Source organism: Protopterus annectens, chromosome 1.part1, assembly GCF_019279795.1.
Source record: "Protopterus annectens isolate FY-2018-M chromosome 1.part1, PAN1.0, whole genome shotgun sequence".
In the NCBI taxonomy this organism is placed as follows: domain Eukaryota; kingdom Metazoa; phylum Chordata; order Ceratodontiformes; family Protopteridae; genus Protopterus; species Protopterus annectens.
In genome coordinates, this window is record NC_056726.1 from 177381897 (window position 1) to 177405843 (window position 23947).

The window sequence follows — 23947 nt, forward strand, 5'->3', positions numbered from 1 at the left end:
GGTCCAGGGCATTGGAATTAATGAATTCCAGGAAACGTTGGGCAAATGGATTGCTGCATGAATAGTTTTCCCAGTTAATGGAGGGATAGTTGAAGTCACCCAGTATGAGGGTGTTGGGTTGGACCCTAATATTTTCCAGTGTGTTTAGGAATGTGGAGTGGGAGTCTTGGGACATGGCTGGGGACCTATAGCAGGCTACGACCTGAATTGCTGCCTTGCCCAATGTTAGTTGTACCTGAAGTATCTCTGATGCATTATGCTGGGCTACTGGTCTGGAGGTGTGCATATCCTTTATGAATATTGAGACACTGCTACCTTTGGAGCTTCGGTCCAAATTCTGGGGCCGAAAGGTGTGAAATGAGTTATAACCTGGTAGTGCAGGGGTGCTCTTTGCTGCTTTAAACCAGGTCTCTGTTACAGCACAAATGTTGATGTTCTCCATCTTGAGGAAGGCTTTGAGCGAGTATATCTTGATATTTAGACTTCTAGCATTGAGCAACATGACCCTCAGTTTGTTTTTATTTGTAGCTGTTACGGTGGTAGTTTGGTCTTTGGAACACCACCTAAAAAAGGCACTATGGGGTGGCAAGAGCCTTAGCCAGTATCCGGAAGCCCAGGTGTGGCAGATGCAGGCCATCTCTGGCAAAGCATCAAGTTCTGTCAATCATGTAATCCCAAGCAGACAGATACTGGATCCACTTAGAATGACACCAGAAACTTAGCCAGTTGTTGAAGTCAGTCATTTTGTGTTTGTACTGTGGTATCATTCTGGGCAATGGCAGGATGCTGCTCAGGGCTAGGGTCATACCTGCTTTGTCTACATAATCCAAGAGCTCCTTCATGTCTCTTTTCACTTAGTCCAGGGAAGTACGTCTGAGGTCATTCACACCCAGATGGACAATGACAGTCATACTTGTACTTGTTGTGGAGTGACCTGAGTGCGTGTGTTATGTGTTGGATCCTGGCACCCCACAGACAGCTGACTGTTACCTTCTCCTTATTCAACCTAGTGAGTGGGGCATCAGTGTGCCTCGCTATTGAGTCACCTATGATTAGTGTATTGGGTAAGATGTTTTGCCTTAGGGGCTGAGGTTGAGGGGCTCACTGCTTAGCTATTTCAGAGACCTATTGGCATTTGAAATTCCCAGAGAAGAGGGAGGATGGATCACGACAGTGGAAATTTCTTGAACAGGTTAAACTGGTCAGTGGTCATGCAAAGTTCTCGCAGAGCTGTCATAAAGTTTATTAAGGTCTCAAGTAATCTTTTCATTTGTATAGGATTCAGTAGCTGAAGGTCTGTACACACAGGGCTTTCCCTTCACAGAAAAATATACTACTAGAAAAAACCTACAAGACAACCATTTTCACTCTCACAAGCATTTTTCCAGAAGACATTCTAATAAGAACAGTTCTTCACAGCAACCCTCTTTTTGGTCATGTTGATCCCCAAGTAACTCCTCAAATCACCGCAGGAGTTTAACAGTTTTAAAATTTCAGTAACCTTTTCAGGCAACGCAAGTTCCTACTATTAATGTCCAACAGTCAATCAACAATTACTTCTTAAACAGAGCTTGCATGGCTATGGAAAAATCTCAGGCAGAGCACTTTTCAGGCAACTGTTTGAAAATCACAGCTGGTAAAGAAACTGTTTTTTATACCTACTACTGCCACCAATGTAGTATATTTCCAGTGCCCTCAGAAATAAATTAATCTTTCATAGCTAGCTTTAGACTTTCAAAATGGAGACTGGTGAGGTTTCTTAGTCAGTTCCACAGGTGCATTGTTCCTGTCACTGACTTACAAATAATTAGTACTCGTAGAGTTCAGTCTTCTCTTTCAAGGACTCCTTTTCTCCCCATTAAGCAGGAAAATTATCAGTATCCAGTAAACAGCTTCATGATTCAGGGCAGCTTCCCCCAAATTCATAACTTTCTCTGTAGACTTGAAACGTTTCTGCAGACCTTCCCTAACTTGGAATGCTTGAATCTAGAATCAAACTCTTATTAAAGTAATGGGCCTGAATTACCTCCTCCTGCAGATGAGTCTCATTACCTTCCTATGTGCTCATGTTTTCCTGCCTGTTCCAGCTTTGAAGGCATAGTGTTCTCTTGTCTCATCAGCTACCACTCTGACACAGAATTTAATTTTCTGTATCATAGTTGGATGACACCAAACATTTGGCTTTTTTATAGTGTAGACTTGGAGCAAACATACAACCATTATATTCAAGTGCAGTTCTTAGATGTGGCTGTTCTGTGGTCTAATAACATCAGAACTTAAAAGGCATATTGATAGTACAACATAGAGGAACAAAATTCTTATTATCTCTAACAGGTTCTCCAATACCCTAATTCAAAAATGAGAATTTGAAGGCACTTTTGTATGGTATGGTTCAGAAAGCCGTTACAATGAGGGGAATCAGGTAGCACTGATGGCTGTCTCATTAGTTAATTTACAAACAAAGAAGAAATCTTAAAGTACTGAAACAAGTTAAATATGTTTGCCTCAACAGTCAAGATTAGCTTTTCTTGTGTACTTAAGACCATAATGTCTGATACCTTATTCTTAATGATATACCTTTACTGAAATTCTGATTATCCTAGTTGCAATTCTCAGAATAGCAGGACTGTAAATGAGAGTATAGGGAGTATATATTAACCCCTAAAGGGGTTCTAGTATGTGCAAGACCCAATAGTACAAGTCCAAAAACTCTGAGAAACCAAGTGGGATTAGGGTGAAATATATACCAAATCCCCTATTCTCTAAGGTATTGTGATACTGGAGATCTAATATGTAAGTAACAGTGATGCACAGGGTGCAGTCCTCTATATTAAAGGGTACAGACTGGCTTTCCCTCTGCAAAAAAAAAAAAACATATTTTTAATGTATAACAACAAATTTTACAGTTCAGTGTTACATGTGTAGAATCAGATTTCGTTTTTCAGTATCTGGGAACTCATGTTGCATAGTCTGAAACTTCTAATAGTGAACCAGTCACATGTTAAGTTATTCAGATAGTCTCCCTAATTTGAGATACAGTAATCTTGGAGTTTCTATATATAAGCAGCAGACAAATGGAAGGATATAACTCTCCCAATGTTAAACGTTGCTGGGGGTCTTTATTAGTGTTATAAGTTTCAACATTTTCTGTATTTCTTTTGAAATTGCAGTTTGAAACATAGAAATAGAGGAACAGTTACTACACATGTGATCACAAGGACCATAAAATGCCTGCACCTTTAAGCAGACACACTTAAACATTATTGCCACACTTCTGAGCACTTAATAGTGCTCACCTCTGAAATTGAACAGGACTATTCCTGATAATCTTCTCGTGAATTTGTGTCTACCCATACAGCTATCAAGGCTAACCTTCTAGGTAGCCAAGGTAGTACTTTGTTTGATCTGTAGTGATAAGTTATTCAATATGCTGTGAATACAGTGAGCTAGAAACTTATGCCTATAGTGAGTCTTATTCAGTTTTTGTGTAGATTTAGGTCTCTAGTTCAGATATTTGTAGATCCACTACTTCTGCACAGAAATAGGAGGTCGAGTAATAGTGGGTTTTACGTGGCTTGAAAAGTATGACTGATATTACCAGATGTGACTTAACCAATAATATCTGATATAAGAGGCCAATGCATTAATCAGAAAACAACTGGTGCCTTGTTAATAACCTTCTTGTTAGCATGATTTGCACAGCTACACAGATGGCACCAGCACCAGGAAACCTACAAAAAGTTTTGAAAACTGGAACATGCTTTGTGCTGCCATAAAAACAAAGAAACTGTATTAGAGTGCTCTAGCATTGTAGCTCAGATCCTGGAATAACTTGGGAGGATGAAAGGTAAGAATGAGCAGTCAGTACCGGGTCTATGTTAGATCATCGAAAGTTTAATAGTTCAAATCACTAAAGATCGACTTTTAGTGATCGAACTATTAAAACTTCGAATGATTATAAAAATATAATTATATATTCAAAACAAAAAAAGAAAAAAAAAAAAGGGTGTAGGCAGGGGGGCAAGCCCCCCTGCACCCGCCACACCCCACGCCACTTAAATATACCAACTCTGAGACCGCACTACATTGAAGTAAATGGAAATCTGTCCTTATGGAGATTTCCGTTTATGTTCTGCACTTTCGCTATTCTTGTGCCGATAATATCAGCTTCGATATTGTCAGTCTTCATCAAAATGATATAGACCCGTCAGTACCAGCTTTCCCATCCTGGAGTGGGAGTCGATACATCTCACTGCACTGCTGACCCCAACAAGAGTACTATGGGATTGTAGGACACAGTTATCAGCTAAGTGTGGTTATTTGTTGCAGGTAATCCAAGAGACATGCACATGTGTGTAATTGTGCACACACACATGTGCATGTGGAACTTGTAAGTACGTGGTCTTTTCCTAGAAAACTATTAGTTATTTCTTGGACTTTACAAGTGGGTCTTCACTGTCAAGCTAAATTCATTGCCACACTGTACTTGAACAAAATGTAATATCATGGTTATAACTGAAAGATCTGTTGTAATACTCTGTATTAAGAATGTTTCAGAATGTTCTTCAGTATAGCATTTTAATATTTCCACTACTTCTTGACTCAACTAAGCTTACATCATCAAAGCCTGACACAGAATACTCTTATTGCTTAAATTCAAGTATACTGTAACTTAGATCAAACTTACTCAAGCTTAGTACAACAGGAAGAAATGTCACAAATAAAAACAAGTTTTTTTTTCAGGAGCAAGCCCCCACCCTCCTATGTCTGATTCACTCCCCCATGCACCCATACCCCTTTATATGTGATCACTGCACTTGGAAAAAGAAATATCACTGAGAGTTAGTGCAATGGCTTTATCACTTTTTCTCTGGAAGACTGCAAGCCTAATAATACATAAACATAATGAGTTTTAACATCTTGATCATATAAGACTAGAACCGAAATGATATGAGCATCTAAAACTCTCATGGCTATGGTCCAGCATCTGCTATTCATGTCTCAGTCATCCCAAGAACAGCATGTAAACTTAACAATGCAGAAAGCAATGAAGTCTAAAATGTAAAGCCATCAAATGGGGGAATAAAACTCGTTTATACTAATAACATAAATGAGAAATTAACATGACAGTTTGTCTGAATATTTAAAAAACAAAAAATCATATGTTGGTTACAGCTAGTTCTTAGGATTTTAACTTTACTGCACAGGATAAACATATAAGTCAAGCAGTCATAATAAAGAAAAGGCTGCTGTTGGTATGTCTGTGTGTCATAGATGTCTCCTGAGTTTAGTTTCCTTCTAGTGCTTACCACAAATCTGGAATCCAGTGTTGCAGAATTTGTTTGTTTATTCTGTTGTCTATCATCATCGGAGAAATAAAAATCCTGTTGCTGGTGTTAGATGTGAAATATTTGGAAGATGGAAGGAAACCACAGCAACTTTTTTTAAGGCATAAAACTTCTACTTACAGGCTTTCTAGTCTAGAATTTGGGTAGGATGCCCATACTGTACCTGAAAGCTATGAGTGCAATTAGGAATACCAACACCACTGTGACAGTCAGGGCTATAATGGCGATGATTAGTTTGTTGAAGCCTACACAGAATGAGAAAAATAAGATATACTAACTAACTCATACATTTTTGCAGTGTAAAGAAACAGTCAACCTGTGGGAGGGCAAAAATGATCAGTGCTTAATATGACAAAAGATAAAAACTCTGAGGCTTAAAATTAGCTATTTAAAAACAAATGCATACATTGGTAGTCAGTGAATATCGCTGTATGGAATCCATTCTTATGCTAGCGATGGAAAGGCTTTCTTCAGTTCAGTAACTACTCTGAGGACCAGCAATGGTAGAAACCACAGTTAGATAATTCTGTCTATATAACAACACAATAATCTTGTTTTACTTCCCAGTGAATATGTGTAGAAGTAGAAGAAAGGTGTTTGAATATGATCATCTTACAAGTCAAAGATTCTCTATACTATCGATTTAGCATTGTATACATTGTAGACTATTTTTATTTAGCTATAACATTAGAGCCATTACTTTTGGATTGCAGTGATCCTGACTAAATTCACAGCAAGGTCTGGAGGTTCAGATTTCCATGACAAACTAGTGGTCTGAAAAATGTTATTAATTGTAATGATTTTACCAGTCCTATAAGCATCATTTATGGAGTTAGTAATGCACAAGTTGTTAACGTATCTAACTTAGCCAATCAGAGATCAGTGACCTACATTCACTTTACCTGTGTTTAGTAATGCTTATACTTTTTTTATTCTGGTAAGTGATGTGTTGAACAAGTAAAGTATCAAGATTACTCATTTATAGAAAAGCCAGAAGTGAAGACCATAAGTGTGTGTGAACTAGTTTCTAATGTACCAGTTAATAAGACAATACAATTTATAATTTTTTCAATATTTCCATAACTATAAATGAAATGCAGTTCACTGCTTAGATTATTCACCACAGGAAGAGTATGCTAACTGAATTTATGTAGATTTGTTTCAGTTACCCAGAGGAAAGCATTCTTTAGAGTTATAGCATGTACATAGTACAGATGCAGATGTGTATTCATGCAGATTAGTAACATCACAACAAGAAGTATTTCAAGACGATTGCATGAAAAAAGAAGGTACTGAATTTCAGTTTATGATTTTTGTTTGTAGATACTGCTGGTAGGAAAAGGTATTTCATTTAGTGTCATTTTCTGGATATAACACTCCTAGACATCTATTTCAGATGTTCAGTATGAAAAATTGCTAATAGCATTACTAGACAGTTTCCACAGCATGCATAAACTGTATACACATATAATCAAAACAGACTTTACAGAATCATCACAGCTCACACTATTCAGTTATCAGCCTTAAGGGCAAAATAATTATTTGTAGCAGCCTTAAGTTGTACAATTACCTAAAGAATAAGTAGTTAATAGTTGTTTAATTGTACTAATAGTTGTTTAATAGTACTCAAAGCATAACAGATCAGGCTTCATTTGTTACAGAATAAAAGCGCACTTTACTTAATAATCACTGTACATTGGACTGAAAGATAAAATGACACTGCCAAGGGATTATAAAGCCACAACTATGGAAAGCAGAAAATATAGGATCTAGTACTATTACAGTAATAAAATCTTGAAAGGAAAATATATAAGAACTTATGTAGACAGTAACCTAACGTTTGATCAATAAGTGTCTATTGTTGTAAGAAAAAATATTCTATGTTCCATGGCTTATAACTAAAGGTATTCTATGTATAAGGATGTTATTGTCCCACTTTACTCAGCCCTGATTAAGACAGTCACCAAGTATAATGTTCCCTTTGGTATGTATCTGTCCAGACCCACTTAACAACTGGAATCTCCATAGGTTCATAGGTAGGTACTAGGCTGTCGGTCCCTAGGGCCAATACAAGCCTAGCCATAACAATTCCCTGGAAATTTCTTCAATGACTATTTACTTTACTGGACCCCTGTCTAGTAGGGTGACTGACATGATCCCCAGGGTGAATTTCCTTTCTCCCATCCAATCGTCAAGGTTCCTTTTGAAGAGGGCAAAGAGGCGCTGTGCTTGACATGGATGGGCAGTCTATTCCAGAGTCTGGGGAGTCTCTGGGTCAGGAACCTCTCCCTCCAGCATGTTTTGTTTATTGTGATGACAAGGTTTAGATCTCTGGAGCGTGTGGCTCTGAGGGATTGGGATTTCTTTAAGTGTAGCATGTCCAACAGCTCTGGGTTTGACATGGCCTTGTATGTTAAGCAGAGATCACCTCTGAGTAGACGATATGCAACAGAGTATAGCTGGAGTTTTTTAAGGCGGTCGGCATAGGACATCTGCTTTAGTCCTGTGATTCTTTTAGTGAGGTATTTCTGCGGCCTTTCCAGTTGTTGCATATGTCTTGAGAGGTACATGCCAAATGGGGGGTTGTATTCTATAATGGGTTTAATGAGGGATGAGTACAGTGGGACAATGACCTCCTTTCTTCTGGATGAAAAGCCCTTAATGATGAGGTGTGCCACATAGAAGGATTTCCTGACTGTTGTGGCGATGTGGTTATCGAAGGTGGGACCACTGTCCACTTGTGTTCCTAAGTCTCTTATCACACTTTCGGTGTTTAGTGTACTGCCATCTATGTGATAATACACGGGTACATGTTTTTTCCCAAAGGGGATAACTATACATTTCTTGGCATTGAGCTTGATCCCATGGCTCTGGCACCAAGCATCTGCTTCTGTAAGGTCCTTTTATAGAGTATCCACATCATTTGGGGATTCAATAATGGCTCCCAGTTTGCAGTCATCTGCGAACTTTGTTAGCCAGAGTCCCTTAGTGTTGGCCTGTACTTCAGAGAAGTAGATGCCAAACAAGAGCGGTCCCAGGACTGAACCCTGAGGTACTCAACTTGTCACTTGTCTGGAGCTGGATTTGGAGTCAGCTACTTTCTGTCAGTAAGCCAGTTGGCAACCCATCGAGTAACGTAGGGATTAATGCCCAGCTTAGTAAGTTTATCTATGATTCCAGGGTGGGGGATGGTGTCAAAGGCCTTGGTGAGGTCCAGACAGGCTGTGTAGACCACCTTACCCTCATCCACGGCTCTGGAGACTGACTCGAAGAAGTCAGTCAGGTTCAGGAGACAAGATCAGCCCTTCACAAACCCAAACTGTGTGAGGTCCAGTGTTTGAAGATTACCAATGTCTTTGTTTATAAGTTCCATGATAATACATTACATGGCCTTGCAGATCAGGCTCATCAGACTGATAGGGTGGTAGTTCCCGGGATCCAAGGTGGATCCCCCCTTGTGGAGTGGGATAACTGTAGCTGTGTGCCACTCAGTGGGCATGAAGCCTGAGGTGAGGGCATGATTAAACATGACACTTAGGTGAGGTGCCATTTCATTTTGTAGTTCATGTAGTACACAGCACAGGATGTCATCTGGTCCCATGTATTCTGTATTCTTAGCTTTGGAGAGTGCGTTTTTTACCTGTGTGGCCATTATTACCTGAATTTGGCAAATTTCTGGTATTGAGATAGGCCATTTAGGGGGTGAGAGAGGGGTGAAGTTGGCACTAAATCGATTGCCAGGATAATGGCATTATCCTTGGGATCAGTATATTTAATGCCATTCTGTTGTAGCTCAGAGCAGATCTGAGCATTGCCATTTAGATTCTTGACATAGTTATAGAATGCCTTGTGGTTGTCTTTGGAATCATTGGCAATTTTATTTTCATAACTAGCTTTGGAGGATTTTATGAAGGATCTCAGCTTCTTCCTGAGGCTGGTAAGGGAGTTTTTTGCATCCTGGGATTTTCCTCTTTTCTGCAATAGTTTCTTCCTTTTGTTGTAAAGTTTGTTTATGGCAGGGTACCACCAGATTGGCTTCCTTTTTTTGGAGGAGAGCATCTTGGTTCTATTTGGGATGGCACGATTCATGCATGAGTGGATGTGCTCGGACAGTGCCTTAGTGTAGGACTCAGCAGTCGAACTTTCAGTTCCTGTCTGCATGGGTGTCATGAAGTTTGTCACTTCTGACTTGACTAGCATGAAGTTGGCTTTGGAGAAGTTTTTTATAGAGGTTTCCTTACTGGGGGGGTGGGGGGATGTGAATGTTAAGGGTGATTAGCTTATGGTCTGACCTGACCAATGAGGGGGTGACCATAGGTGTGGAGCATCGATTTCCTATGTTGATAATGACCAGGTCTAGAATATTAGAGCCCCTGGTGGGACTATGGATTAGTTGATCCAAGTCATTGGAATTTATGAATTCCAAGAACTGTTGGGCAAAGGTGTTGGTACACGAGTAGCTTTCCCAGTTAATGGCAGGGTAGTTGAAATCACCCAGTATTAGGGTGTTTGGTTGTAGTTTAACATTTTCTAGTATGTTTAGAAAGGTGTAGTGAGAATCTTGGGGCATGGTGGGGTTTCTGTAGCAAGCTACAATTTGGATTGCAGTCTTACCTAGTGTTAGTTGCACCTGGAGAATTTCAGATGCATTGTGTTGGGCAACTAGCCTGGTGGTGTGAATATCCTTGGTGAATATAGACACTCCTCCACCTTACTAAAAGGATACAAGGCCTAAACAACATGTCCTACATGGGCCAACTGAAAGCTTTGTCACTATACTCAGTATCCTACAGACTGCTAAGAGGTGACCTGTGTCTGGCATACAAGGTATCCTCTGACCATTACAGATGGATTTATTTCCCATCAGCAAATTAAGTGGCATCGGAAATACTAAGCCTAGTGATCTAAACCTCTTCTCAACCTCAACAGAACAGTTTAGAGGGACACATTTAGATCACAGATGATACCACTGCTATGGAACAGACTCCACATCCACATTAAACAGAGTTTATTCCTGTCCATTTTCAAGTGTAACTTAGATCTATGGATGATAATCAGACAATTTACCCCAGGACTGCCCCAGTACAACTTATGGACAGATACAGCTTATAAATGCTTTGTCCCATAAATGGGTCCCCTCAAATTATCTATGGTATGATCCCAGTTATTTTCACTACAGGTAATATATAATTATCGATCATGGGAAGAGTAAGGCCAAGTAAGGCCAATCTATAACCAAATCGGATAGGTTATTTTAAGCATAAAAAGGGAAATTATCTAGGCTTAAAATGGTCCTGAAGAGCAGCTAGCCTAGTACTTACCCATGAACCTGTGAACCTATAAAGTTAAAAGTGATTCAAAATCAAAAGATTGACATGTTTAGAGTTTCAAAGCTGAACTGTTTCCACTGCTGCTGTAGTACTTAATTACATTGTGTCTGACAGTTTTGCAGGACAGTAGTATCTAGATGGTTTTCCTGCACTTGAGCTCTAAAACCAGCTTTTTTACATTAAGAGGGTTTTCCAACTGCACTCTTGTGGCAGATGTGTGCTGTAGCAAACCTATCTGAGTTGATGGCTGCTGGCTGAAAGCTTATTGTGTGTTTTCCTGATTGGTCTATAGGCCTTGCTTTTGTAAAACATGTTTTTCTGATTTTATATAAGCCCAGTGTTTGCACTAAACTGCTCCCCATGGAGCAGCAGTTAGCAATGTCCTGTATAGATACAAATGTTATCAACTTAAAATTTCCCTTAGAATAACTATCTCTGTGACCTTTCCCAATCCTCCTGCTGCTCTAGGAGCATCTGAGTTGCACATAGAGCAGCATCACCTTGTTGGATAGCTGCAGTTCACACTGGGTATAGCATCCATTCTGCATCCGTGTGCTATCATCCCACTCCAGTTAAATCTTCCCAGTCTTCCCCTTGGTTAAATCCATAGTAAAAAAACTGAAACCATGGATAGGCACTTTCTGGCTATCTCTGTGGTCAGCCTGGTGGACATGTGCTCCCTGAGGCAATGTAGCAATTATCTCATGCATGCTGACAACCACTTAATCCTGACACAAATACAGCATGTGAAAGATGCAGTTACATTATGAAAATTGAGACACGACTCTCACATACTGACATATCAAATGAGAAACAGTTTGTCAGCACATGCACATCATTTCCCTCACTAAATAAGGTCTCGACACATAAATTCACATATGCTGAGTTACTCACAAGTAACTTATCAAACATCAGAGGTGTCCCCTCAGAAACCACATGCAAACAAAAGTAAGTCAACACCAACCACTAGACAAAAAATACACATCACAGTGTCTCCACCAGCAAGCCACTAAGGTAAAACACCACACATTCAAACATCTGTCATGAGACACATGGACACCACCCTTACCAGGGTGGATAAAGAGAGAGTTACAGTCAGTTGCCTGTCAGGTGCCAGGATTAATGAGATCATGAAGTCCCTCAGGTCACTCAACCACAAGTACCAGTATGACTCACTAATAGTCCTTGTGGATGTGAGATGTAACTCCCTGGACTACATAAAGAGAGACATGATGGACCTCTCTAAATATGTATCACAGGCTAGTATGAGCCTCACATTAGGTAGTATTCTACCCTCACCGAGAATGATATTTTAATACAAACAGAAAATGACTGACTTTAATAATAAGCTTAGCTACTGGCTCATTCCAAGGGGATCCAGTATTTGTCGCCCTGGGACAATATGATCAACAAACCACACTGCTTTGACAGAGATGGTCTGCACCTGTCACTGCTAGACTTTCAAATACTGACCAAGGCATTAGCCACCCCATAATGCCTTTTTTAGGCAGTGCCATACCAACTAACCTACCTACATAACAAATTTGTCTAATGCCAAACTGAAGGAATTACTGCTCTGTGCTAGGAGTCTTAACAAGAAAGTGCACTCCCTGACTCATGGAAAATGCTGACATCTGTGCAGGTACAGAGATGTGGTTTAAGGCTACAGAAAGCAACCCAGCAGTGCAAGGTTGCAATGCCTATCACACATTCAGACTACTCTGAAAAGGAAAAGACAAAAGGAGGAGGTGTTTCCATTTACATAAAAAGTAATCACACCTCTAGATTGGTCAAGCCGTATGACTCACTTAAGCTACCCCATGACCAGATGATGGCAGGTAACCCCCCCCCCCCCACCCCATCATATCATCTCTAGCCACAGGTCCCCAACCATAAACCATGAAAACCAATCTGCATACTTGACCTTACTAGAATCACTTGCCATTCAGCCCAATACACGACTCGTGGGCGATTTTAACTATCCCTTCATAAACTGGGAAAGATATATGACCACTAACATGCAGGCTCAAAGATTCATGGACTTTATTAATGCAAATACTCTCGAACAACAAGGCAAATTACCTCCTATTAAGTGATAGCATAGGTAATTTTTAAGCACCACCTAACCTCAAAAACACAAAGGCCTCTGCAGAAGAATACATGAATGCCCTGTACAACCACTTAAACAACTGCATAGAAACAAAAGTACCTGACCAAACTAAACCCAGCTCTACCCAGAAAAACAAGCCACCCGTTGGACCCTTGGCATAAATACACTGTACAACAGAATGAAGAAATTCCTGTCTAGAAGTAAGTGGGAGGAGCACAAAAGAGAAACAAATTCCTTCACTATTCCCAACAGACAAATCAGGGAACTAGTCAAGTCTTCAAAAGCTAAATAAGATACTAAAATAGCTTCTCAAGCAAAGGATAACCACAAAGCATTTTTAGTTATATCTGAAATCTTAAGGGAAACACTCAACAATGTAGATGGCACTACCTTTACTTGGCCAAAAGAAATAGCAAACCTGCTGGCTGATAAATTCAGCTCAAATTTCACTCCCTCATCACCACCAGTCACTCCCCATAAAATATCCTCTATCATTCATTTACCTGTTAAAACAAGAGAACAGGTAATCTCTGCACTATCTAAAGCAAGAAATATGGCATCAGTGGGCCCTGATGGAATCTCAGGGTGCCTATTAAATAGCTGGAAACATGACCTAGCAGACCTGCTCAAATCTCTATTTAACCACGGTCTCCAGACAGGCTTTGTCCCAGTAGAGTGGAGGACATCAACAGTCATCCCTCTGCACAAGAGGGGACCATCAACTGATCCAGGAAACTACTGACCCATAAGTCTCACTAGCTTCAGACGTAAGACTATGGAAAGGATAATCATGGACCTGATTAAGAACAACACAAGAAATCTCCAGACTCTAGACCCAACTCAGTTCAGCTTCATCACGGGCAGATATGCAGAACTGTATGTTACTCAAGGGAATATTACAGAGATAAAGGCAGACAGATGGTAAACTTAACAGACCAGATGGTTTAGTAATTAAGGTGTTTACCTCCCATGCACAAGGTATCAGGTTTGATCCTAACCTCTGACCAATGCTTGTTTGGATTTTGCATGCTCTGGGATCACATAACTCAGCACCTTAGAGACATTAAAAACAAAAAAAATGAACAATTCTTTATATGTTCACACTCTAGAATGTCCCAACTATAGGAGATTTTTATTCGTTGTCATTGATAAGAGTACAGAGTGACTCTAGGGGTGGGGATGATGAATTAGAATTAGAAGCCAGAGAAACTAAATGGCAACTGAGACTAAATGCTTGTTGCAATCCAGGTTTAAATGATTATTGTTCAATAGCTCCATTTTTGAAGCAAAGGGCAGCAGAGGTTTAATTTTAAGTGTACTGTGAAAACACTTATCTGACTGCAACAAACAGATCAACTATGTTTTGAAATTTTAAATTTATTTTTTAAGTATGTTTTATATTATTATGTTCATTAATAGTACTATTACTTATATTTTTATCTTGAATGTTCTTACTATTGTGGTTTACAGCATGTTATTGTGTACATTATATATTCAGGGGAAGTATGCCTTTAAGTTTAGTCAGGGTAATTTCATTGATGCAAGCAAAATAATGAATAGTTGCTTAAGTAATTAGAGTACATAAAGGAAGTTGCATCATAAGTGAATGACTCTGATGAAGCCAATTCATGTTTCTTGGCAAAAGCGCTTAGTTGGTTTTCCTTTGACAGTGTTTAATGTTAAACAAACTAGTGTTTCACACAAATACTGCCTTGGTGGCTCACTTTTTTAATTTTTATTACTGTTTATAAGTTTTTGAGCCATTTGGCTTGTTTTTTGTTATATTTTGCATGATCTCCCTGTGTCTCCGTGGGGTTTCTCCCACGTCCGAAAAACATGAGTGTTTCCATCTCAAACTCACCAATGAATGGAGCTGTGGGCAGCAGCACAGACTCTACATGGTGCCCTATAGGGGAAGAGTTGTACAGACCAACTGCTTTGGGCATCTCCTGTGGTGCACAGTATCCTCAAGATAGGAGAACACAGATCACAGATTGCGCGTCGTGGCAGAGCTAGCCACTTGATGGTGTAAAATATGGCTCTAGGTGATTCAGTCATGTTGATTAATGTCGCCAAAAATGGGCATGGGTAGTTAACGGTGATAAGTGAGTTGAGGACCCGGCCTACTCTGACCCACACCAGGGACCCATGCTAAAGGTGGGAGGGGTATATGTGCCCCTATTGACCAGTGTGTGCCCGCCATAAAGCCCAGAAGCCTTGTGTCAATATTACTAGCTGGCTGGTGTCTAGTTGCCCAGCTTGGGATAGCTCTGTTGGGCAAAAGCTGGACGTAAAACCAACCATCCTGCCAAACATGAACTGAGAATGCTACACTTAGGTTCACTGACAGGGCGCAGCTTGGAAGTGGATGACATGATCATATAGAGGAGGCTGGATATCCTATGTATCCAGGAGATGAGATGGAAGGGCAGTGCAGCAAAGCCACTTGGCTAGGGATCCAGAGTCTACTACTTAGGTGGATAGCAGGCTAGAAATGGTGTAGGAATTGTGGTGAGAGAGAGGCTTCAGAAGGCAGTAAGGGATATCATCAGAATTAATGACTCATGGCAGTCAGACTCCAGTGTAATGATAGGGCAGTATTAATAATCTCAGCCTATGCCCGACAGCAGGCTTGTGACAGTGAGGAAAAAGAGTGCATTCAGACAGCAGTTGCCCTACTAGATAAAGCAGGACAACATGAATTGGTGTTGATAATGGGTGACTTGAATGCACATATCGGGACAGACAGAACAGGATATGAGGACTGCTTGTGTCCACATGGGTGGTGCAACAAGAATAAAGAAGTAGAAGCCATTCTAGGCTTCTGTTTGGCATAGTAGCCAACACATGGTTCAAAAAGAGAGACAGTCACAAGATCATATACAAGCGTAGTCAACATGCAACTCAGGTAGACTTCTGCCTAGTAAGGAAAAAGCACTGGCGCAGAATCCATGATTGAAAAGTTTTCCCCAGTGAAACAGTCAGCCCACAGCATAAACCACTCATTGCCACAATCAGCTGCAAGCAGTGGTCAGAGAAGGCCCTAAAGTCAACAGAGACCAGGCTGAAAAACTGGAAGTTGACTGGAGAAAAAGTACAACAGTTCAAGGAATTACTCAGGGCTCTAGCACCCCAAGAAGAGGAGGAGGAAATAGGTGAAGTTGAAGAAGAATGGCAGTGCCTAAAAACAGCATGTGTCAGGACTACAGAAAAGATATGTGGCCGAGCCAGGTATGGAAATAAGGTAAATAAGGAAAGCAGGTGGTGGAATGCAGAAGACCAGGAAGTCATCAAAAGAAAAAAGCAGGAAGAAGTGGGTGACAGAAAAGACTGACTAGTCTAGGAGGGACTACTGGTTGGCTAACAAAGAAGCTAAGAAAGAAGTTGCAATAGCAAAGAATAGGGCATCGGAGGCACTGTACTAACTTCTGAAAAGTAACTCAGTAAGGGGCACAAAGAAACTATATCAGGTTGCAAGGCAAAGACAGAAAGATAAAGGAGATAGACACCCTTCATACGGGATGACAGCAACAACCTGCTCACCAGCCCAGAGGACATCAAAAACAGATGGAAGGAGTATTTCCAGCAGCTTCTGAATGAATAAAACCCCACAGAAGCTGTACTTCCCCAGAAACAGCCTACGATAAGAGAAGAAGAAGAGCCCACCCTAAAAAAAGTAAGAACAGCACTAAGGAAGATGAAGTCAGGGAAAGCAGCAGGCTCAGATGAGGTCACACCAGATATGATAAAGAAGTTGGGTGAGATAGGGGAGAAATGGCTCCTGAGGGATACTAATAGCAGAGTGGAGAGAAAGGTGTATCCCAGATGACTGGAGAATAAGCATACTTGTGCCAGTGTACAAGAACAAAGGGAGCATCCACAACTGTGAGCAGTACAGATGTATCAAACTCCTATCACATTGCATGAAAGTTCTAGAGAGAGTGATTCATAAACGGATATGCAGAGTAGTAGAATGTAAGATGGGAGATGAGCAGTTTGGATTCAGATCAGGATGCAGCACAACTAACCCGATGTTTGCATTGAGAGCGACACTTGAGAAGAAGCTAGAGATGAGAAGAGAGTCCAACTGGGCATTCCTAGACTTGGAGAAAGCATATGGCAAGGTCCCAAGTAAGCTAATCTGGGCAGTACTGTGGTGGTTTGAAGTCCCAGAAGCATTGGTAGAATTTGTGCAGGCTATGTACAAGGACCCAATGACTCACATACAGACAGTGTTCGGCCTCACAGAGGGGTTCCCAGTGGGTGTGGGAGTACATCAGGGTTCAGCTGTGAGCCCACTGCTGTTCATACTGGGGATGGACTACATTAACAAACAGGTTGGAGGGGATGGATCAACAAAGCTGCTGTATGCAGACGATGTGGCAGTACATGCAGACTCTGAGATAGAACTTCAGCAAAGGATAGGAGAATGGAATGCAAATCTAAAGGCACATGGGATGAAACTAAGCACAGATAAGACAGCGGTAATGGCAGCAAATTGGGGAAATCAGAGGAAGCTGAGAATAGAGATAGAAGGAAAGATAGTGAAACAGGTAAACAGCTTCAAGTATCTGGGAAGAGTAGTTGAATTAGAAGGGTAGTCTGAATAAAGAGGTCAAAGCTAGAATCAGAGATGCTGCAGCCAAATGGCACAGAGTGTCAGGTGTAGTCTATGACAGAAGAATGCCAAAGAAGCTAATAAGTAAGGTGTACAAGACAGTGGTGTGACAAGTACTACTGTATGGTACAGAAACCTGGGCAGTAAAGGCAAAACAGTTGAAGAAGCTAGAGGTGATGGAAATGAAGTGCCTGGGAAGGGTGGTAGGATGCACACTGTGGGACAGACGAAGAAATGAGGACATAAGAGCAGAGGCCAAAGTAGCTCCAGTTGCAGAAAAGATCAAAGAGAACAGATTGTGGTGGTTTGGACAAGTGCAGAAAAGCAGAAGACAATCTGGTGAGTAAGATTTGGGACAGGCAGGAAGAAGGAAAGAAGAAGCGAGGACGTCCAGCAAAAAGGTGGATGGATTGTGTGAAAGAAGATCTGCGACAGTCAGGCATGAGTCTTGAAGAAGGCAGGCACTGAATCAAGAGAGTTGATGACAATTAATATGATACCCCGACCCCATGTAGAAAAATGGGAAAAAAGGGCTGATGATGATGATGATCTCTCTCATGCAGGCACACATACAGAAACCTCTGCTTCAGAAAATGCAAGCTGAAACAAATCCTAGTTTTGAAGTAATATTGTGATTTTATAACAAGATCTTGTAAAAATATATTGTTATTTTATCCTCCGTTTATTTTATGCTTATCCAGAAATGTTGAGATAAGAGGTTGATAGTAATGCAGACCTCTTAACTGCTGCTGCTGCCATGGATCGCCCTCACTCTTCCCTCTCTCTCTCTCTCTCTCTCTCACACACACATACACAACACACACACATACACACTCACACACACACACACACACACACACACACACACACACACACACACACACACACACACACACACACACACACACACACACACATACACACACACACAAACATGCACACAGTCACTTCTGCTTTCATACACGCATACACGCTCACTCACAGCCATACACACACATATGCACTTTTTTTCTTTTTTACTTTACACTCACTAGACAGCAAAAACACTGCTTAATGAGTGTAAAGTAATGGCTCAAGTTGATTTCACTGTTCTCTCTCTCTCTCATACACACACAATCTCTTCTGCTTTCACACACAGTCTCTTCTACTTTCAAATGTAAATACACTCATACACATATATACACACACTCTCTACCAGGCACACTTTGTTTACAGTAGCCATAGCCAGCTAGGGCAAACACAATGATAGATAATGTCGAACAGGCCATGCATGGCAAAGTGAAAGAGGATCATACATCCAAAATCTAAAGGAAAAAGGTTGTCACAAAAGGCACTTATTTGGCATCTGCTTGTCAGTGGAGGTGACACACCTTCTGGAGGAGCCATTGAACTTTAAGACTCTTCCCTGTGCCACAAAATGATCTAACCTTTCCAGGACACAACTCTTGAAGACTGGACTAAAATTAAGTTATCTATCTCTGACTACTAGCTGTCTCACCAAGTAGACCCCTTTCTGAGCAAGAAGGTTCCTAGTCTTTGTAATACTCTTCTGTGTATGGGGCTAGCCTTTCAGTCACATCTGACTGCTGGACATATCCCCACATACTGCAGACTCAAAATATTCGGCATGTTAAGCACATTTATAAATATGAGGAAGCATTTAGAAGCCAAACTCAGCATGTCAAGAACTTTTGCTTCATTGCCCTTTAGTTGCAAATCATCAAGCACAGTAATTTCCTAAGGGGTCACATCATTTTTAACATATAATCATATCAGCAGCAGATTTAATGCTTGAAACCTCTTATACCCCACATTGTGCATCTTTCTTCCAGTTGTGTCATAAGCTTTCATATTAGCTATCGCCAAATATAGCTTCCCTATCAGACCTGGCAGCTGCAAAGCAGAACACATCGAGTTCATCAATAATATATTTTAGCAAATCCAGAACTCGTCAGAAACTGGGTAACATTTTTCAGTTCAGTGAACTGCATAACAGTTTCATCAGGATCCTGGAAGTATATCTCAAAGCATCAAAATTCCTGTTCAGTTTAAAGGGGAAGGGTGAAGCAGACCTCCAAGGAAAAGCATGACTTGATCATTAAGGTGCAAGAAAAAAAACAAATGCAGTTTAAGAACACAACATGTACAAAAACTCAAAAATGTTAATCTACCAAGGCAAGGCTCCGGAAACCAGATGTATTTTTTTAGCTGTTTCATTCTTCAGTTTAAAAAACATAACTTCATCAGAAAATACACTCAGGACTCAACAACCAGTTTAAAAAGTAGCCTAAACATCATGTGATTTAATGTAACAATCATTGTGTAATTATGTTATTGTAATTAATCAGGGGAATACCTTAAACTAAATCTTTAAAGAAACACTAAATAAGAGGCAAAACTAAAAACAGTGAAAAACGGCACTAAACAATACTATAAAAATGCTTGCAAACTTAAAGTTTTTTTGCTTGTAAAAACATTTAATTTTGACTTTCCCTATTTTCTTCCTTTTAGGTTGGTCTGACACTGTGCAGAAAATCAGAACATATTAAATATAAACCCCTATGTCACAAGATGGGTCGCAAACTGGCTCAAAGACAGAACCCACAAAGTCAGAGTTGCTGGAGCCATGTCAGACTCGAAACCGGTCACAAGTGGCATCCCACAAGGTTCTGTCCTGGGACCTCTCTTGTTCAGTATTTACTAGTCTGAGGAACAGGCCAATGTGGGAGGACTATGGCTCACCAAGTTCGCAGATGACTGCAAACTGGGCGCCATAATTGACTCTCCAGCTGACACAAACATCCTTCAAAAAGGTCTCACAGAGACGGATAACTAGTGCCAGAGCCATGGGCTAAAGCTAAATGCCAAAAAGTGTATAGTCATACCCTTTGGCAAAAACAATGTGCCCACAAATTACCACATAGGTGGTAACCCATTAAGTACAGAGAAAGTAATTAGGGATCTGGGGACCCAAGTTGATAGCAATCTCTCCTTTGACAACCACATTGCCAAAGTGGTTAGAAAGACCTTCTACATAGCCCACCTCATCATGAAAGGATTCACATCTAGATCAAGAGAGGTAATCGTGCCCTTTTATTCATCCCTCATCAGGCCCATCATAGAATACAATGCCCCCTTTGGGATGTACCTTACCCGACACCTGCAGCAATTAGAAAGACCCCAAAAGTACCTCACCAGGAGGATCAAGGGACTCAAACAGATGCCATATGCTGCTCAGTTAAAAAAAACTCCAGCTCTACTCAGTTGCATACCGCCTACTTCGAGGCGATCTATGCCTGACATATAAAGCTATGCCCAACCCAGAATTAATGGACATGCTCCACCTCAATAAATCTAAATCCCTTAGAGCCACGCACTCAAGGGACTTGAACCTCAGCACAGAAATAAATAGAACATGCTGGAGGGACAGATTCATAACCCAGAGGCTCCCTTCGCTCTGGAATAGAATTCCAATTCATGTTACGCAGAGCACCTCACTGACTCTCTTCAAGAAGAATCTTGATGAGTGGATGGGGGATCGTAGGTTTGTCCCGGGGATTACTTCCGTGTCACTATTAGACAGAGGCACAGTAAACTAAACTTTAAAAAGGGCACAGTATACTCAAATCAAGGGGTGGCGTAAGCCAAACACAATCGGGCTAGGCTTATAAATGCCCCAGGGCAGATAGCTTAGTATGAACCTATGAACCTATGAACCTATGAAGTAAAATCAGCTGTAAAAATATACAAGTAAAAGCAAAGGCACCCAACAGCCTTACTGTAAGATGAATATGACCACCTCCTGCAATATTAGAAGCTACATAACACCTCCCTTCACTGGATCTCTCCACCAAAGTGAGCCCCTTAAAAGATAGACCACAGTGTTCAACAGCAAAAACTACCTCAAAAGCAGGAAATCTGGTGTATACTATCACCTGCCCAAGAAACAGTAGCTTGAAAAGTCCCTTTTGTTTTACTACATGAGATATAAACATAAGACCATAGATGAATAATTATTAAATTATTTTTACTGATATACAGGCTGTGCCATTATTCAAGGCAGTTATGTATGTATGTTATGTATTTATTTATTTATTTTCTGCCGCTTTGAAATTCACGTACCAAAGACATGTAAATAAAGCAATGGCATATAGCAAAACAATACAAATTAGATCCAAATTGATCAAATTCTTTAAAAACAGCCAGATCTGTACCTCACACAATGTCTCTCAAATCTGAAGGCACGGTCCTTCCTACTATCTGTCAGGCATCTAGCTGCTGCCATGTGCCCCACTGACTATGCAAAAAACATCTGAATCTAGGACAGTATTAGCTGGAGGTGCAATTACTCAAATGTGAGAATCTGGTGGAACAGGAAGGGGTGAGCAAGAAATATCAGCTCAGATATGTTAATGTGAAAAGTAACACCTTGATAGTTACCTTCAGTAAATTCTTCTGTATTTTTATGTAGTCAGTCTTGCTGTTCATAATGGCACTTTTAGTCAAGTTTGACAGACAAAAGCTAACAAATAGATACAGTACTGGTATTTCTTATATGACAGAAATGGGTTGAGATTCAGAGAAGTTTCTCTGTAATTTTGTACACTGCTGAGTCCAAAAGGGGTGGTTTACAAGACTGTGAGAAATACAATTCAGACACATGATTGGCCACAATAAGGAAAAACCTAATTTTTGGCTTATTTGCATGACTCAGAATCTTGTATTATTACTGCAAGTGCTAATCAATGCTTTCCAGTGGTAATTGCCACTAGTGACCAATGCATCGTGTTGGCACAGATACTCCCCATTCAGGCTCCCATACACACACATGCAAACATTCAAACACATATGTGCACACACACACACACACACACACACACACACACACACACACACACACACACACACACACACACACACACACATTCAGATTTTCATGTACACAACAACACACAAACGCACATGCATACACACAGTACTCACCATACAAGAGACACCTCACCAACTGGATCACACTCACTCATACACACACGCATTCATACTCTAATGATCCCCTAATTCACTTCCCTACTGCAACCACCCAGGCAGACACACACTCATGTGAGACCACTTATACTGCAACAGACACACACACACAACAGCTGCGACAAACATACACACCCTTACACGCCGACTAATACTACCACTCCACAGACACTTACGTGAGTATGCCTTTCAGGCAGACTCCTCCATGACAACAGTGGGGGAATTTCAGTTGTGTGCCTTAACATGTCCAGCTGAGCTAATTTTGCTAAACTGTGTAACTACCCTAAGCAGAGGCATTTCCAAGGAAGAGTATATGGCTAATTAGCATAGGTCACTCCCCTGGAATACCGCATTAACATTTACCACTGTTGTGGAGACAGCCCACTGTGATGGTTATACCAACCATGTGGTCTTGTTTCTGAATTGGAATGGGCTATCTCCAGTAGTTTTCCTGCCATGACAGGGTTTAATGTTGGTGGTAGCCCTTTCTGAATCCCAGTACAAATTTTAAAACTTGATCTTAAGGAAGTCAGTATATTAAAATTTAACCTCAAAGCATTCCTACTTAGTCCCTTTCACTTCATTTTTGATGTAATATTTGTGCTATTTGTGCATTTTATTTATTGACCGGGTTAGTCCAGCTGGGCCAAAAACCTACTTTCAGTGGAGACCCAAGGGGAGAAGCCCCAGTTACAAACAATTTACAATACATAAAAATTCATACTCCAAGATAGAGAAATTAAAATACATAAGGTCAGGAAATATATAAGTAAGATACAGACACATAATAAATAAATGAGTAGTAATGTAGAAAAAAATACATATATAATCAGCAACTGAGCTTTCAATTGAGATAGATTGGGTTCACCAGATAAAATTCTAGTAAGGTAATTAGAGACAGGCAAACACTATATACATATATACATGTGGTGGAGTAGTATAGCTTAACAATATAGTCTCTTAGCAAAGTACAAGTGTAAGGTGAAAAAGATAAAGTGTATGTGTAAGGTGAGAAGGAGCAGGAGGAGGTAGAGTAGAATGCCTGAGGAGTAGGAGAGAATGGAAAAATATAATCTGCCTAGTTTGGTGAGTTTATCAATGATAGCTGAGTGGGAATGGTATCAAAGACTTTGGCCAGGTTGAGGTAGGCTTTAATCACAGCCTTACCTCAGGCTATGTCCCTAATGAATGGCACACTGCTACAGCCATCCCACTCCATAAAGGGGGAGCAACTACAGGCTCTGGGAACTATCTCCGCATTAGCCTGGTGAGTCTGGTATGCAAAGGTATGGGGCGGATCATCATGGACCTGCTTAACAAAGATATAGGCACTCTCCAAACTCTTGACCCCTCACAGTTTGACTTTATCAAGGGGAGATCCTGCCTGCTGAACCTGGTTGACTTATTCAAGGCAGTCACCAAGACTGTGCATGAGGGTAAGGCAGTGCATACAGCCTACCTCGACCTGGCCAAGGCCTTTGATACCATTCCTCTCTCAAGTTTCATTGATAAACTC

General features: G+C 40.6%; 1 protein-coding gene across 1 annotated transcript in view; it reads right to left on the reverse strand.

Moving 5' to 3' along the window:
- LOC122804231 (heat-stable enterotoxin receptor-like) overlaps positions 1 to 23947 on the reverse strand; it is a 1796602-nt gene that overhangs the window by 931108 nt on the left and 841547 nt on the right. Inside the window, exon 9 of the mRNA XM_044073980.1 lies at positions 5512 to 5593. Within this exon, the coding sequence (XP_043929915.1) occupies positions 5512 to 5593 (82 nt within the window). The remainder of the gene's footprint in view (positions 1 to 5511; positions 5594 to 23947) is intronic.